Below are 19,605 nucleotides of genomic sequence, written 5' to 3'. Positions count from 1 at the left end.
AGTGTATATATTTGTTACTGTAGTAGATAATTTAAATCATTTGCATTATAATCAGTAATTATAACAATCAGTATATTATACCAAAGAAGCTGTTATTTATTATGACTTCAGATTAGCTTATCTTCAAACATAGCAAAACGAAACGAAACAAACCCAGTGGCGCGCAGTTTCGGAAGATGAAAAAGCGTAAATTTCATGGAAGCGTTTATCAACAAGGGAACGACTGCGCTAGGTGCGGCCTGCTTATTCGACGACTCGACCTCATCAGGAGAAACTGACAATGAATACAATAAGGATGCAGATGAAATTGGTAAGAACGACACGGCTAGATTGTTCTGTAGTCTTGATTTTTAACATGACGACACAATAGTTGGATAGATGTTCAAATATGATACAAAATATTTCCAAGTTATTCTATACGATTGGTTAGATTCTCATTTTATAACTAATCATAGCGTCAATCCGATTAAATTTTGATACAAAATTATATGAAACAACATGAATTTGCTTGAACAATCTGCCTTAAATGAGATCTTGCATTTTCTCGACTATATAAAGCATATAACCTACTTATAATTTTGCCAAATTTCTCAAAGTAAACTTTCAAGGAACGTACTTTTTAACGTCGTTTTAAAAATAATAATTAGAATAATATTAGTATGAATATTATCTTTTTATTCGCTACGTTTATTTTAATATTTCTTTCTAATTTTGTTTAGAATTGCCAAAGAGTGACGAAACGGAAAAAAATAGTGCAGACGTGATAGGCACGGACAATGAAGATGATAATCCTGTACTTAATTCAGAAGATAATATTTTTTAATATTAATTACGATGATATGATATGTGATTTTGCAGCGATCAAAGCTAGAAAAGTGCATCTTTAAGTTGTATCACTAGTGTAAAGAAAGATATAAGACAAATTCAAAGACTGAAGTGTGTTCGAGTAAAAATTAATATTTTTCATTGTTATTCAGACTATTATATTGTGAGTGTACAACTCTTTATCTTTTATAATATATTTTGTAAAAAAATTTGTTGAAGTATTTTTCTGAATATTAAAAAACAGCGAAGATCGTTTTGCCGCCCCCAAGACGTTGCGCCCGGGGCGACGGCCCCTTCGCCTCCCTAGCTACGCCACTGTCTTACAATAAATTGATTTTACGATTGTATCAATAAATTTTTTATTATATTTATCCGCAAGAGTTGTAATACTGAAACGTGAAGTGTGGCCGCATTTTTTCCATGTGCCGTCTCCAGAAACTGTCAAGCAATCAACCGAACCTTCTTTCTGTAAAGTTTTTGCTTTTTCTTGGGCTATGGCTTTTTGTGTACTCCATTAATAAATGCATTCAGCAGCTTTCGTTATATTTTGAAGACATCCAACGAAAGTATTATTATTAAATTTTGAAAGAAGATCCATCAATTCACAAAATAAATTTAGTCCATTGATACCGGTCCATAGGCAGGTGGACCGATTTATGCCTGCGAGCAGTCGCTGTTTAGAATGCTGCCATTCAAAAACTAATCAAGCCGATTTCACAAGATATTTTTCAATATATAAACTATCGAAAAAGTAAAAACAAAAAAACATTTTTTTAAAAGTGTCACACTGGTATAGCCCCTTAATGTTTCAAAAGCAACATTGATCCTAACCACTCCTAAAATAAACGATACAGCATTACAACGTTAAACAAGTAAGGAAGCGCTAAGTTCGGGTGTCACCGAACATTTTATACTCTCGCATGATAAAGTGATAATCGAGATTTCATTATCTGTCATTTACATATTTTTCAAATACCGTATTTGTGTAAAGTTTTATTCCGCTATCATTATTGGTTCCTAATGTATACAGAGAAGGCATGAGATGGAATTCAAAATAGCGTTATATTGGAAGAAGGCGTGGTTGTGAACCGATTTCCCCCATATTTCGTACATGTCATCAGGGTGTAAAGAAAATACTATATACCGAATTTCATTGAAATCGGTTGAGTAGTTCCTGAGATATGGTTTTTGGTCCATAAGTGGGCGACGCCACGCCCATTTTCAATTTTTGAAAAAAGTCTGGGTGCAGCTTTCTTTTGCCATATCTTCCGTAAAATTTAGTGTTTCTGACGTTTTTTGTTAGTCGGTTAACGCACTTTTAGTGATTTTCAACATAACCTTTGTATGGGAGGTGGGCGTGGTTATTATCCGATTTCTTCCATTTTTAAACTGTATATGGAAATGCCTGAAGGAAACGACTCTAAAGAGTTTGGTTGATATAGCTGTAGTAGTTTCTGAGATATGAACAAAAAACTTTGTAGGTGGCGGGGCCACGCCCACTTTTCCGAAAAATTACGTCCAAACATGCCCCTCCCTAGTGTGATCCTTTGTGCCAAATTTCACTTTAATACCTTTATTTATGGCTTAGTTATGACATTTTATAGGTTTTCGGTTTCCGCCATTTTGTGGGCGTGGCAGTGGGCCGATTTTGCCCATCTTCGAACTTAACCTTCTTATGGAGGGAATACGTGTACCAAGTTTCATCATGATATCTCAATTTTTACTCAAGTTACAGCTTGCACGGACGGACGGACGGACAGACGGACAGACAGACATCCGGATTTCGACTCTACTCGACACTCTGATCACTTTGGTATATATAACCCTATGTCTGACTCTTTTAGTTTTAGGACTTACAAACAACCATTATGTGAACAAAACTATAATACTCTCCTTAGCAACTTTGATGCGAGAGTATAAAAACGAAAAGTAAAAAAAAAACAAGTAAGGAAGGGCTAAGTTCGAGTGTCACCGAACATTTTATACTCTCGCATGATAAAGTGATAATCGAGATTTCATTATACGTCATTTACATATTTTTCAAATACCGTATTTTTGTAAAGTTTTATTCCGCTGTCATCATTGGTTCCTAATGTATATATCGTATTATACAGAGAAGGCATCAGATGGAATTCAAAATAGCGTTATATTGGAAGAAGGCGTGGTTGTAAACCGATTTCACCTATATTTCGTACATGTCATCAGGGTGTTAAGAAAATATTATGTACCGAATTTCATTGAAATCGGTCTAGTAGTTCCTGAGATATGGTTTTTGGTCCATAAGTGGGCGAGGCCACTCCCATTTTCAATTTTTAAAAAAAGCCTGGGTGTAGCTTCCTTCTGCAATTTCTTCCGTAAAATTTAGTGTTTCTGACGTTTTTTGTTAGTCGGTTAACGCACTTTTAGTGATTTTCAACATAACCTTTGTATGGGAGGTGGGAGAGGTTGTTATCCGATTTCTTCCATTTTTGAACTGTATTTGGAAATGCCTGAAGGAAACGACTCTGTAGAGTTTGGTTGACATAGCTGTAGCAGTTTCTGAGATATGTACAAAAAACTTAGTAGGGGGCGGGGCCACGCCCACTTTTCCAAAAAAATTACTTCCAAATATGCCCCTCTCTAATGCGATCCTTTGTGCCAAATTTCACTTTAATATCTTTATTTATGGCTTAGTTATGACACTTTATAGGTTTTCGGTTTCCGCCATTTTGTGGGCGTGACAGTGGGCCGATTTTGCCCATCTTCGAACTTAACCTTCTTATGGAGGAATACGTGTACCAAGTTTCATCATGATATCTCAATTTTTACTCAAGTTACAGCTTGCTGCGGACGGACGGACGGACAGACGGACGGGCAGACGGACAGACAGACATCCGGATTTCGACTCTACTCGTCACCCTGATCACTTTGGTATATATAACCCTATATCTGACTCTTTTAGTTTTAGGACGTACAAACAACCATTATGTGAACAAAACTATAATACTCTCCTTAGCAACTTTGATGCGAGAGTATAAAAACGAAAAGTAAAAAAAAACAAGTAAGGAAGGGCTAAGTTCGAGTGTCACCGAACATTTTATACTCTCGCATGATAAAGTGATAATCGAGATTTCATTATACGTCATTTACATATTTTTCAAATACCGTATTTTTGTAAAGTTTTATTCCGCTGTCATCATTGGTTCCTAATGTACTATATGTATTATACAGAGAAGGCATCAGATGGAATTCAAAATAGCGTTATATTGGAAGAAGGCGTGGTTGTAAACCGATTTCACCTATATTTCGTACATGTCATCAGGGTGTTAAGAAAATATTATGTACCGAATTTCATTGAAATCGGTCTAGTAGTTCCTGAGATATGGTTTTTGGTCCATAAGTGGGCGAGGCCACTCCCATTTTCAATTTTTAAAAAAAGCCTGGGTGTAGCTTCTTTCTGCAATTTCTTCCGTAAAATTTAGTGTTTCTGACGTTTTTTGTTAGTCCGTTAACGCACTTTTAGTGATTTTCAACATAACCTTTGTATGGGAGGTGGGCGTGGTTATTATCCGATTTCTTCCATTTTTGAACTGTATATGGAAATGCCAGAAGAAAACGACTCTGTAGAGTTTGGTTGACATAGCTGTAGAAGTTTCCGAGATATGTACAAAAAACTTAGTAGGGGGCGGGGCCACGCCCACTTTTCCGAAAAAATTAATTCCGAATATGCCCCTCTCTAATGCGATCCTTTGTGCCAAATTTCACTTTAATATCTTTATTTATGGCTTAGTTATGACACTTTATAGGTTTTCGGTTTTCGCCATTTTGTGGGCGTGGCAGTGGGCCGATTTTGCCCATCTTCGAACTTAACCTTCTTATGGAGGGAATACGTGTACCAAGTTTCATCATGATATCTCACTTTTTACTCAAGTTACAGCTTGCACGGACGGACGGACAGACGGACAGACAGACATCCGGATTTCGACTCTACTCGTCACCCTGATCACTTTGGTATATATAACCCTATATCTGACTCTTTTAGTTTTAGGACTTTTAGGAACTATAATTCTCTCCTTAGCAACATTGTTGCGAGAGTATAAAAAAGGAGCAAGTGCACGCTTTCAGTTTTTGGCTCTCCCTCTTTTTACAATTTTTCACATACGTATATTTTCATATTGCATATATTCTCATATTTTAATATTCATATACGTATATATATGTACATACATACATATGCATTTATGCATCTATGCATCTACATAAGTGAAAGAGGGATCGTGGGATTTGCGGTAGCGTTCTTAGTTGAACATTAAGGTGCGATATTTTATATATTAAAAAAAAAAATTTCTAAATTTTAAACAAAATCAAGTTTTACAATCCGTTTTTTTGGAAAATTTTCTCGATAAAAAAAAAAAATCAAGAACGTTCAACTGTGCTATTGCTCATTCTGCATACTTCATAGGTTTGGCTTTCGTATACTTAGGAATCGATATAATTTTTTCTCGTTTTCGATACCGATTCTAAATATATTTGTTGCCAACCTTTATTGCTATTGGTCTGGCTTTCGTGTATTTGGGAATCGCTATACATATATTTTTCGTTTCGTTATCGATTCTTAATATATCTGTTGCCAACCTGTATAGTTTGGTTCCGGAAATTTAATTTAAACAAGCAAAATGAGCAAGCCAAAGCCAACTATCGCCAACCTCTCTCCAACTAAGGAGTTGATCGACTTAAAGTCATTAAAGCGTCAAAGGACGGTGGCGAAAAGTAGCATTTTACGCATAAAAACGGGTCTTCTAGAAAAGACTATGTCATTAGATTCAATCGAATTGGAATGTCGTCTGGATATACTAAACTCACATAGTGAGAAATTGATGAAATGTCAATCTAAAATTGAAGAGATTGATGAAGACGACATGGCCCGAGGGGAGTTAGAGGAGAAAATTGTGGAAACAAAATCCATAATTAAAACAATTTTGGCCAAAAATAGAACATCTATTGCTGAAACATCATTCGTAACATCTCACAGCTCAAGGCTCTCAAAAATGAATTTGCCGAAATTCAAGGGAGAATATTCGGAATTTAAAAATTTCATGAGTTTGTTTGAGAGTTTGGTTCACAATGATCCAAACATCCCAGATATTGAAAAATTTAACCATCTGGTTAATTGTCTATCTGGGGAGGCTCTGGGCACGGTAAAGGCGTTTCAAATGTCGGATGAAAATTATCTGAAGGCGTTGGCAAGTTTAAAAAAGGTTTACGACAATAAATGTTTGATTTTTTTAATACGATTTCAAAACTTTTTGAGCTGCCAACTTTCACTAAGCCTTCAGCCCCTTCATTGCGCGCGATGATTGATGAAGTGTCGGCTGTATATGACTCATTGCTATCGCTGGGCGATGAGAAACAAATCACAAATGCGATAATTATTCACATAGTCATGACAAAAGTTGACTCTGCCACAAGTTCAAAGTGGGAAGAACAGCTGGATTACGACAAGTTACCATTGTGGAAGGATTGTGAAGCCACCTTAAATAGACGGTACCAGCACCTATCAGCTGAAGGCGCATCATCTTCGAGGACGAGACCCATGGCAGCAGCCAGCGCGAACCACGTGAAGCAGCCTCACATGAATGGAACGAAGTCCGCTTTAGTTGCAGCGAATACAAAGCAGCCGACATGCCAGCAGTGTAAATCGAAGGACCACTATTCAACAGCTTGCCCCACTTTTAAAACTCTCTCTGTTCAACAGAGATTTGAGTTTGTCAAATCGGTGCCCTTATGCATAAATGTTTTGCGTAAGGGACATACGGTATCCAAATGCAGAGCGGATCGATGTCGCGTGTGTAATCGGTCCCACCACACCTTACTGCACCAGTATCCTGTATCCTTCGCTGCTGAATCTCATCCGCAACCAACAACAACTACGTACGCAATGCATACAATAAGTGTTCCTGATCGAGTAATGTTGGCAACAGCAGTTATTCTGGTGAGATCAACTTGTGGAGAGTACCTGCCCGCAAGGGCCTTGCTAGACTCAGGAAGTCAAATCAACTTTATGACGGAGGATTTGGCCCAAAAACTGCGAATTCGACGCCAAAACAGGACTCTAAATATTATAGGAATTGGAAATTCAAGTACAAAAGTCGGGGCCAAATTAAGCGCATTTGTTAAGTCGTGCGTAAATAATTATGAATTTTCGGCGGAATTCTGGATTATGCGATCTATTTCGGCTAATCATCCAGACCATACCATTAATATTAATGGTTGGAAAATTCCGCACAGTATTAAATTGGCGGATCCAGAATTCCAAAAATCTCAAAAGATCGATGTGTTATTAGGGGCAGAAACCTTTTTCGATTTGTTAGCGGTTGGTCAAATTAAAAGTGGCCCTAATCAACCAACGCTACAGAAAACCCTTTTGAGATGGATTGTTTCTGGCAGATATGTCAACAGTTTTAGTCCTTCTCCCGAAGTAAATAGCACATTATGCCAAACTGAAGAAGACTTAACGTCAATAGATTCAGTAGTCCAAAAATTCTGGGCTCTGGAGGAACTTCCTTCAGAAACAATTGGCAACAAATTCACACCTGAACAAAATGAGTATGAACAATTTTTCGTCAATACAACTGAAGTATTACCTTCAGGAAGGCTTCAAGTCAGAATGCCCTTTAAGGCTGACCGTAAGTTACTCGGTCACTCCTATGAAATCGCAGTTCGGCGGTTTCAGGCCCTGGAGAGGAAAACATTGAAAGATCCAGAACTTCGTAAAATGTATCTGGACTTCATGAATGAGTATAAAGCGCTGGGTCACATGAGCCCAACAAATAATAAGATCCCGAGTGAACCACACTATTTCATTCCGCATCAGTGTGTTTTGAGGCCCGAAAGCACAACAACAAAATTACGAGTTGTCTTTGATGTGTCGAGTCGTACTTCTTCTCAAATTTCATTAAATGAACATTTGATGGTAGGTTCAACCATCCAAGAAGAATTGTACTCAACTCTTCTTCGTTTTCGTTTACATAAGTACGCTTTAACGGCAGACATTACTAAAATGTACCGCCAAATAATCATATATGAAGAAGGCAGAAACTGTCAGCTCTTTGTGTGGAGAGAGCATCCCTCAGAGCAAATTAAGATTTTTCGATTTGTTTACAAATGCTCAGCGATGCTAATACAACTAAATATCCACTCGGTTCATTGGCCATTAAAAGAGATTTTTATGTTGATGACTTATTAACAGGATCTGAAAATTTTGAGTCTCTAGATCTTACAAGAAGTGAAGTAATTAAAATACTAAAGTCGGCCGGATTCACCTTAACGAAGTGGTTTTCGAACCACCCTAAATTTTTCGACAGTAATTGTACTGAAAAGTCATTAAGCTTCAATGACAAAAACTCAACTAAAACACTAGGAATCCATTGGTTGCCGAAAGAGGATTTGTTTCGATTTGTTTTGGATGCCAATTTTCATGATCTGCGAGCTACTAAACGAAACATACTATCAGTCTCTGCTCGGCTTTTCGATCCTCTTATATTATTAGCCCCATTAGTTACCAAAGCAAAAATCTTATTGCAAGAGGTTTGGATCCAAAAACTAGATTGGGATGAGTCGATTCCATTGCGCCTTGATACTAGCTGGCAGAATTTCAAAGCCAACCTACTGCAGCTGTCATCAATTAGCATTCCTCGATACGTAAATCTAGAGTCGAGTGCTATCTGCCAAATACATGGCTTCTCCGACGCTTCATTAAGAGCGTACGGATGCTGCATATACATACGAAGCCAATCTGCTAGTGGTGTCAAATGTACGCTGCTTACTGCAAAGTCTAGAGTGGCTCCGCTGAAGACCAAGTCTCTTCCGCGTCTCGAGCTCTCGGCAGCACATATTCTTGCCAAATTATGGTCACGAATTGCGCCAATGTTGAATCGACAATTTGAAAAAATTATATTTTGGACAGACTCTGAAATCGTATTGCATTGGGTAAAAACGCATCCATCGTCATTACAAACCTTTGTTGCAAATAGAGTGTCTGAAATCCAAGAATTGACTGACAATATAAATTGGCGACATGTGCCAACAAAACAAAAATCCTGCTGATCAATGTCTCGGGGTTGCAACGTAGATGAATTGAATAATTCAATATGGTTTGGCGGTCCACAGTTCCTCCTAGAAGACCCCGCTTTATGGCCAATTAACACTCAATCCGTTTTTGCATGAGTACTCGGATACGTCGCTTTCATTCAAATTAATCCGAGTAGGAGGTCGCCTTTTAAATGCACCTCTCCCATACGATGCCAAATTCCCATTATTACTAAATAAGAATTCGCACTTCGTTATTAATTATTTACGGTTCCTGCACTTTCGAAATCACCACGCAGGGGCAAAAGCGTTGGTTGCGCTTCTTCCAGAACGCATATGGCTGATCAATGCAAGAGAAGCATGCAGTAGAACCGTAAGAAACTGTACACACTGCTTTCATTATAAGCCGAAGTTGCAAACCCAAATAATGGGAAACTTGCCAGTTGAAAGACTTCGAGCGCTACGACCCTTTCTTATATGTGGCGTAGATTTTTGTGGTCCAATTTATACTACATTAAAAATACGCGGTCGACCACCCGTAAAAACATATGTCGCAGTTTTCGTTTGTTTCACGTCTAAAGCAGTACACTTAGAATTAGTTTCTGACTTATCAACTAATTCCTTTATTCTCACCCTAAAAAGGTTCATTGGTCGCCGAGGGATGCCACAGATGATATACAGCGACAACGCAACGAACTTCGTCGGCGCCGATCGCAAGTTGCGCGAACTTAAAGAGGCGTTTCTGTCCCAGTCTCCGGAAGTAATGGAATTCGCCGCCGAAGAAGAGTTCAAATTCGCCTTTATACCATCGAGGGCGCCGCACTTCGGCGGGTTATGGGAGGCGGCAGTGAAGTCCGCCAAACACCTCGCCGTGCGCGCAATGGGCAACGTGCTGCTCACCGCCGAAGAGCTAGGAACACTGCTGGCCGAAGTGGAGGCCATCCTCAACTCGCGGCTCCTCGCACCTTTGAGCCAGGATCCCAACGACGGCGAAGCATTGACTCCAGCACACCTACTAATAGGGTGCTCCCTCCGAGCCTTACCACCGGCAGAAGTGTCAACGGACCCAGTTCGCTGTTGCGAGAGATGGCAACTTGTTTGCTGTCTCAAAGCAACAGTTTTGGCGACAGTGGTCCAAAACGTACATTACCAGTCTTCAGGAGCGCAACAAATGGCTGCACCCGAAACGAAACCTGCAGCCCGGCGATCTCGTCCTCGTCCACGAAGACAACACGCCACCGCAGTAGTGGGCACTAGGACGAATCGCCGCAACCGTAGAAGGACGAGACGGAAAGGTGCGAGTGGCAGACGTGGCAACCAAAGCAGGCACCATTAAGCGCCCTATTCACAAGCTCGCCCTGCTGCCTGTCGAAGTTGAAGGATCATGATCCTGTCAAGGTGGCCGGTGTTGCGTCATGCGACTTTATAATTCAAAAAATCTTTTTTAAGAACTAAATTTGTTAAAATATTTGTATATGTACATTATAAAATCTTTTACATTATGTAAAATACTTACAATTTCTCTAATATACAAATTAACCATAATCTACTACCTATGTATTAGAATAATCTGTTACAATGAACTTAAGATGCTGAATTGAATTAGAACTACATACTTACCCCTTTTTTGTATACATACTTACCTCTAGTCTAAGCCGTTAGGTTAAGATTTAGGCTAACTAATGAACTGTTGAAATAAAGAATGCTATTGTATTAAAGACTATACCCGCGAACGGACGCTTTTCAATTTTTACCGGAATTTTTTAAACTCGAACTTAGCACAGGCAATTAGCTCGTAGTTGCGCATCTCAGTGAGTCCGACGTGTTTAATTTTAATCTTAAAAACGCTTAAGATTTTTTCAACGATCTTAATAGAGAGGGGGAAAGTCATACATAAAGACAGCATTCGTAAACAAAGCACACAATGCAACCCGCAAACATAGGACTAATAATATTTTCTCGTGTAATTTCATTCGGAAATTCCGATAGAATTACAGATCTCATGAACAAAAAATATATACTTACTGAAACAGATGCAGTATGCACTTACAATAATTCTGCTTATCTTTACCACATAACGAACATATCTAAAATATTAGCACTCTACGAGACCTTAAGGAAAAACCAATATAATTCGAAGTAGAAACTCTTAAAGTTCAACTGCTACCATCTGCACATCGTGCAAAACGTGCCATTAATTTTTTAGGTTCAGTTTTAAAATTTATAACAAGAACACCAGATCACGATGATCTAATAGAGATAAAGACAGGACTCAATCAACTCATTGAGAATAATAACCAACAACGACAAATTAATTCTCGATTCGAAAAGATTTTAGAAACAATGGATCCACAATCAGTAGCCGATGATTTAGTTATTACTGAAGTATATAAAGAATTAGAAACGATCACAAACACAATCAATTTTGCAAAAACAAGCAGTTTTTATTCAGGAACACTTAATATTAAAGAAGTAGAAGAAATCATAAAAAACGAAATTTATGATATTCCAATAATAAATACATTAGAATGTTCACATATGTATATTTAATAACGCCATTATTACAATTTACAAGTACCCAATAATGAAAAATAAATGCAAAATGTATAATTTAACACCATTAGCTTTCAAACACGGAAAATATGAACTTAAGAAAAGAGTTGCAAAATGCAATAACGAATTTACTAACATATCAAATTGTAAAAATTATATAGGAACAAATATTTGCAAAGAAGAGCCGAAAGACAATTGTACTATCCGATTATTAACTAAACAAAAGGCTCTATGGAATGTAATTCAAGAAAATAATCCTTCAATACAAATCTTGGATCACGGTAATATAATAATAGATAACGAACATATGTGGAATGGATTAAAAATAAATGGTCCACATTTAATTCAATATAATCATAATACCACCAATCACGAGCAAGAAATAAAAGATATAATACGCGCTCATCAAAATGATCAAGTAGAAATATTGAATATTTTAAATTCCAATTCTAATTATAAATTCAATAATATTCAACAAATGTATATGTTTTTAATACCAATAATTAATTTCCAACATGTAAGCAATCATTTAAGATTGCTGCTACTTTTATAAAAGTTCAAAACATATAGAAAATTAGGTGAAAAATATTATGTTTTGGGTAGCAAAGTTCTTTTAGCTAACGAGACTGCTTGCTACGGGAACTTGCCACCTGTTTAATGTTTTTTATTATTTTTGTAATTTTGTTTTTAATTTTTTAAGTAATACCTTATTAAACATGTTTAAGAAAGTAACGACCGAAAATAACAAAAACAAGTAAGGAAGGGCTAAGTTCGGGTGTCCCCGAACATTTTATACTCTCGCATGATAAAGTGACAATCGAGATTTCATTATACGTCATTTACATATTTTTCAAATACCGTATTTGTGTAAAGTTTTATTCCGCTATCATCATTGGTGCCTAATGTATGTATATATTACACAGAAAAGGCATCAGATGGAATTCAAAATAGCGTTATATTGGAAGAAGGCGTGGTTGTAAACCGATTTCACCCATATTTCGTACATGTCATCAGGGTGTTAAGAAAATATTACATACCGAATTTCATTGAAATTGGTTTAGTAGTTCCTGAGATATGGTTTTTGGTTCATAAGTGGGCGACGCCACGCCCATTTTCAACTTTTAAAAAAAGCCTGGTGGCAGTTTCCTTCTGCCATTTCTTCCGTAAAATTGAGTGTTTCTGATGTTTTTGTTAGTCGGTTAACGCACTTTTAGTGATTTTCAACATAACCTTTGTATGGGAAGTGGGCGTGGTTATTATCCGATTTCTTCCATTTTTGAACTGTATATGGAAATACCTAAAGCAAACAAGTCTGTAGAGTTTGGTTGACATAGCTATAGTAGCTTCCGAGATATGTACAACAAATACAGTCAATTTCCAAAAAAATTGCGTCCACATATGCCCCTCCCTAATGCGATCCTTTGTGCCAAATTTTACTTTAATATCTTTATTTATGGCTTAGTTATAACACTTTATAGGTTTTTGGTTTCCGCCATTTTGTGGGCGTGGCAGTATGCCGATTTTGCCCATCTTCGAACTTAACCTTCTTAAGGAGCCAAGGAATACGTGTACCAAGTTTCATCATGATATCTCAATTTTTACTCAAGTTACAGCTTGCACGGACGGACAGACGGACAGACGGACGGACGGACAGACAGACATCCGGATTTCGACTCTACTCGTCACCCTGATCACTTTGGTATATATAACCCTATATCTGACTCTTTTAGTTTTAGGACTTACAAACAACCGTTATGTGAACAAAACGATTATACTCTCTTTAGCAACTTTGTTGCGAGAGTATAATAAGATGCTGATTGAAGTATACAAGTAAAATATCATTCAGTTAAATATAATTTTGTCTAGGGAAGAAATATTTATTCATAGAAGTCTTCCACAGCAATTAATGAGAAATGGAAACTAGGATATAAATATGTTTCTCTAGAAGAATTTTATAATACTTAATAATAAGTAAGAAACATGCATAAGGTGTAGAATTAAATAATTCAGAGCAAAAAGCACTGTCAATTTCAAATCGCACTCAAATGTTGTGAACAAACTTTTATATTATTTGCTGTCAAAACTATTTTATGAAGTCAATTCTAATATTTGTTTTTTATAAGGACTGTCCAATATTACGAAGTGGATACAATTTTCACCGAATATTTTACCTATATGTAAGCCCTTTTTTGTGCTTTTTCTAGGATGTGGCAAAGGATGTAGTAAACAATGTATCCACAACGGAAATATTACAAGAAATATGACAAGCGAAGTCAACGTAGCATTTCCTTTCAGTATTTTGATTCAAATAAAGTATTTTATAGAGAGATCTCTTACTAATTATAGAGGAAGAGTAATATTTAACATACATTTAAAATGTTAACATAACCGTCAAACAAGAAAACACGTTAACATCGTTTACACCGAATGGACTGCCACATATATAGTATAGGAAGTAAAAATCACATGGAATGCATATACGAAATTTTCAATATGTGCTTATGCGCTGATAGTGATGCAGTGCAAATAAAACATTTTTGGCGTCGTATATACTACACAATATTTAAATTACTCCAAAACTTTTCGCAACTATGCATTCCACAATCAGTTGTAGGAAAAACTTTACAAAACTCATATGAATCGGAATTAATCAAAAAGAAATCGTATATCAAAAACTGCAAATAAACTTAAACAAAAAACCGAGCATATGACCTCTTTTGGTGCAGTTTATTAAATTCCTCTTCATTCACCAAATGCTGCGCGTCCTCAATATGTCACTCATATGCAACGGCCAACAGTTTGTAACCTTTTTAACTTTCGCTTGATTTTGCCAGGGTTCAGAAAATGTGTGTATGCAAAAAAAGTTTTTATCTCGAAAATGTTATATATAGTAGATTGGTATAGATATTTTTTGTATTTTGCTTAATAACATCTATGTCATTCATTGAGATGTGAAGATTAAATCGTAAGGAAGCTAGCTGCTGATGTAGAAAGGATAATTCTACTGGTTTTTATTTTACTTAAGAACCCGCTTCAATGCTTTTTAAAACCTCACTTGAAGGCAATATAATGGGTTGTCAAAAAGTCTTGCGGTATATTTATTGATATTTTTTTTTTTTTGTATTGAAATTGAAATGAATTTTTGATGACTCATGCCCAGCTCTTGATCGATGCTACGGCTGCTACTATGCCGGTCTCTTTCGACCAATTCAGCGATTTTATCGCAATTTTCCGAGCGTGGTGCATCTTCGACCACCTCTACACCAGAACGGAAACGTTGAAACCATCGTTGTGCGGTGGAAATGGAAACTGTATCGGGTCCATAAACTGCACAAATTTTACTGGCGGCTTGAGATGCATTTTTGCCTTTATCGTAGTAGTACTGTAAAATATGCCCTATTTTCTTTTTATTTTGCTCCATGTTTGCGACGCCATAGCTCACGAACGACTTAAAAGAAACGAATCAATCAAACACGTGTTAGCGCGTGAAAAGAGCTTTCCAAAAGGTACAGCTTGACCCGATGGGACGAATAAAACTAGAACTACGCGCTTTCAGCGCCAACTAGCGAACATGCCGCAAGACTTTTTTGACAACCTATTATGTTTAAGTACTTATCCTGTGTTAACTAAGATGACATGGGAGCTTTGATAATTCAAGGACCGATCTCTCATATTTTCCGCATTATACTGTAATATTAGGTTGTCAAATATCTCCGCCTTTTTGTCTTTTGAATTTCGCGGCTTTGTATAAAGCACCACAGAGCTCATATCTGCCAATACTATACATCTTTAAAAGGTATTGACATAACCTACAAAGCGACGCTTTGCATGATTAGTTTGGATATTGTGTTTAACAGTTACTCATCGTCCACCCTTCAACCCCCTCCAAATTTAAAATTCCGATCTTCTTCAATGTCAACGATTCCAACGGCAGAGCTCGTTATGGCTAATGTTGTACAAGTTGAGGTCGGTGCATGCTCTGACTCCGGCAACAAAAGCAAAGCGCAACATAAGTTAACCCAAACACCTCAAAAAGTGGCTATACAGACCGGAATGGATCGGTACATTACCATCAAGTGTAAACTTAGTCCGCAAAACCCAGAAAACGCTAAGCAAAAAATCAACCGAGGAAATGCAACTGAGCCATTAAACACAAACCGATTTGCGCTTTTAAGTGACAACGTTGACGGTGAGAATAACAAAACTCCTGAAAGTCCTACAAAAGTCACTAACCCCAAACCACCGCCAATATACGTAAGAGAGGAAAACTCTGGTGCTCTCGTGAAAATATTTACACAACTTATCGGCAATAATAACTTTCATATAGTTCCGCTGTCGAAGGGAAACATTTGAGAAACCAAATATACTCCAAGCAGAACTTTCGTACATTGTTCAAATACCTGAATGAGAAAAAGATTAAATTTTACACTTATCAACTTAAAAGTGCGAGAGGCCTGCAAGTTGTTATTAAAGGTATTGAGCCAAGTGTTGAACCCATGGAAATCCACGAAGTACTTAAATATCACGGCTTTACCCCCAAAAATGTTGCAAATATTTTTTATAAAAACAAAATTCCACAGCCTATGTTCAAAGTTGAACCAGAAAACAAACAACTTGGAAAAAATTGTGTTCACCCCATTTACAAACTACAATATTTGCTACATCGTAGGATCATTGTGGAGGAACCGCATAAAAGAAACGGCCCAGTACAATGCACCAATTGCCAAGAGTATGGTCACACCAGGTCTTACTGCACACTTCGCGCAGTGTGTGTAGCTTGTGGAGAGTTGCATGATTCTGCCACTTGCACGTCAAACAAAAAATACCCAAATGCCAAAAAGTGTGGGAACTGCGGTGGAAACCACACAGCAAACTGCAGAAGACGTCCAGTCTACATGGAGCTAAAAAATCGGATCAACCAAGGTTGATAGCCGTCAAGGGCGTATCGTTTGCAAACGTCCTAAAATCAGGCCTAGGAAAACCCACAACCACAATAACAGCGAGTCTTATTGAGCCGCAAGGACAACAGCCCCACGTTCAATCCGGTAGTCAATCGAATATCGAATCAATGATAGCGTCAATGCAACATAGCATGCAAGAACTTATGCGAAATCAAAACACACTGCTGCAACTGCTTGCTAACCAAAGTTCAAAATAATGACCTCGCTTAAAATTGTTTTATGGAATGCAAATGGTATACCTCGCCATAAACTAGAGCTGCCAAAATTTCTCAACGACAAGGAAATTGATATAATGCTCCTTGCAGAAACTCACCTAACTAACAAATACTACTTTAATGTACCGGGATATATCTTCTATTGTACGAATCATCCAGATGGAAAGGCGCATGGTGGAACTGGTATCTTAATCAGGCGTCGCATTAAACACCATTGTTTACCTGGAACTGCTAAGAATTATCTGCAAGCAGCATCAATATGCGTCCAGACAAAGCAAGGTGACATTACTTTGTCCGCCGTTTATTGTCCCCCATGTTTCACGGACAGACAGACATCCGGATTTCAACTCTACTTTTCACCCTGATCACTTTGGTATATATAACCCTATATCTGACTCTTTTAGTTTTAGGACTTACAAACCACCGTTATGTGAACAAAACTATAATACTCTCTATAGCAACTTTGTTGCGAGAGTAAAAAAAAACCAGTTATAAACGTGTAAACATGGAGTTCACTAACGCCGAAATTCGCTATTTTTTAAATTTTTTCTTCGTTAAAGGCAAATTCGCTATAGAAACGTTCAGTGAGATTAATGGTGTTTTGGGGGTTGGTACTCTATCACTTCGCACTGGCATGGATAAGCCAGCCGGCGGAAGGCCTGTGGCGATGAATACCGATCAAATCATGGAAAACATCGAGTTAGACCGACATGTGTCATTTTAAAACATCTGCAGGAGGCTGGATACACAAAAAAGCTTGAAATTTGGGTGCCGTGAGATTTGGCGCAAAAAACCTTATTGACGGTGTCAGCGCCTGCGATATGCTGCTGAAACAGAACGAATTCCAGCCATTTTTAAGCGGATGGTGACTATCGACGAAAAATGGATCTCATACGACAATATCAAGTGAATCATCCCTAACAGGGGCCAAGCCTGGATTGACGGGCACGAAGGTTTTGCTGTGTGTTTGGTTGGATTGGAAGGAAGTCATCCAATATGAGCTGCTCCCATATGGCCAGACACTTAATTCTACAATCTACTGGGAACAACTGGCTTGAAGCAAGCGATCGACCAGAAGCGTCCGGAATTGGCCAACAGAAAGGGTGTAGTGTTCCACCAGGACAACGCCAGACCACACACTTTGTTGATGACTCGTTAGAAGCTATGGGAGCTCAGATGGGAGGTTTTATCGCATCCACCATACAGCCCAAACCTAGCGCCAAGTGATTACCACCTGTTCCTGTCCATGGCGAAAGTCCTTGTTGATGTAAGGTTGAACTCAAAATTCTTGTGAAAAGTGGCTGTCCGAGTTCTTCGCAAATAAGAGGGAGGGCTTCTACAAAGAGGGTATAATGAAGTTGCCGTCTAGATAGAAACAGATTATCGAACGAAACTGCGCATATTTGAACTAAATCCGTTCACTGTGACACTTTTTATAAAACATTGAATAAAGACCAAAAAATAAGAAGGGAGATATTTGACAATCTAATATATTATATATATGTTCACAAAATTTTGCTAAAATATCGTGCATATGTGGTATAAGCAAACTGGTAGTTTAAATTCATATATTTTTATATGAGAGCCACGGCTAATACTGATGATCTTATCTATTTGTGGCATCAAAACATGATGTACTGCATATATTTACTGATATATTTGTTATAAAATAAATCGAAACTTTGAAATTTCTTACATTAATTATACGGGACTATGCTTTAACCCGACTTTAATCTTTCTTACACTAGAATATATTTTAAGCAGGACAAGACGTTTTCTTAGTTAAATTGTTATATGTAGTATCACAAAATGTCCGATATTGCCCAGTTACACATAGAAAATTAATGTCAGGATAATATTACTCCTATATGGTTCTTGTGAGACAATAATCACTGCTGCGGTTACCTCAAAATACTACAACATTTATGCCAATGAAATAAGACCTCTAGAAGAAATTACTCAAATCACATGTAGTAATATTTCAATGAAATGTCAAAGTGATTCAACATTTTCGTAAAGCCTCTAGCAAATTGTTTAAGTCACATTTTCTGCATCTTTATTCTTGAACTCCAAGTGAAAAATAATCATTCATATTCGAAGTTATGTAACCTCGTTCGTAATTTGCGAACAAGTTGCAAACAAAATTCGTTACAGAACTCTAGCCACACTAGACAGTTTTAACGTCTCCCTTAAGTACTTAAGTCACAATTAGAAGAGCAAATAAAACATTTACAAACAACGCAATGAAACTGTCAAGTTATTACAAAATCTCGCAGCTTATTGCTTTGCAAACAAACTCGCTAAGAAGAGCAAATAAATAAGAAAGAACATTTCAAAGTGAAAACAACAACTCCACATAGTACGATGGGTTCGCCAATTAAAATCAAGAAATTCATCAAAAAGGTCCACCAAAACTTGTGATGTACAACAGCTGCACAACAATTTAACAGTATTTACCCCACAGTTTGATTCAGGCCAGCTTGGAGGGACTGTATATTTACGACGGAACCAGAAAGAAAGAAAATGTGATTTGCTAACCTGTGTGAGAAAAAAGGGTATTGAGAAAACCAATTTCCACTGAATTTTTTATTTTCTTAGAAGTCACGCGTGTTTGCACGGCGTGTGAATCTATGTGCTAAAGGACACTGGAAGTTTGGAAAGTGAAATTTCCGAACACTTCAAGCTGCACCTTAACGCTTTCACTAACGCTTAATTAAACTCTCGTTTAATTTTTAATTTTTGTCGAACTTGGGCCTTCTACTTACTGTTTTCTTATTTTCCTATACTCGTGACTTCAAAACACTTGTTGCAGTTTTCAACAATTTATTCTGGGCAACTCTTCATTCTAGAAAAGTGAAATTACTTTGGTTAGTGTTTGAGATAACTCGTCCACGTGCCAACTTGACTCTTGATACGAGATTAGGTTGAGAAATCAATTAGTTGGCTTGAATTAAATAAAAGTAACCAACACAAGGGCTTAGTAG

General features: G+C 37.4%; 1 protein-coding gene across 1 annotated transcript in view; it reads left to right on the top strand.

The window, feature by feature from the left end:
* The window catches only part of LOC120770632, a 46,422-nt gene that overhangs the window by 11,179 nt on the left and 15,638 nt on the right, over nucleotides 1-19,605 (top strand). Inside the window, exon 2 of the mRNA XM_040098234.1 lies at nucleotides 9,535-9,981. Coding sequence (XP_039954168.1) covers nucleotides 9,554-9,981 — 428 coding nt within the window. The 5' untranslated portion in view covers nucleotides 9,535-9,553. The remainder of the gene's footprint in view (nucleotides 1-9,534; nucleotides 9,982-19,605) is intronic.

This window comes from Bactrocera tryoni, chromosome 3 (assembly GCF_016617805.1).
Source record: "Bactrocera tryoni isolate S06 chromosome 3, CSIRO_BtryS06_freeze2, whole genome shotgun sequence".
In the NCBI taxonomy this organism is placed as follows: Eukaryota; Metazoa; Arthropoda; class Insecta; order Diptera; family Tephritidae; genus Bactrocera; species Bactrocera tryoni.
Note: the sequence above shows the minus strand (reverse complement) of the source record. Positions and strands in the feature narration are given on the sequence as shown.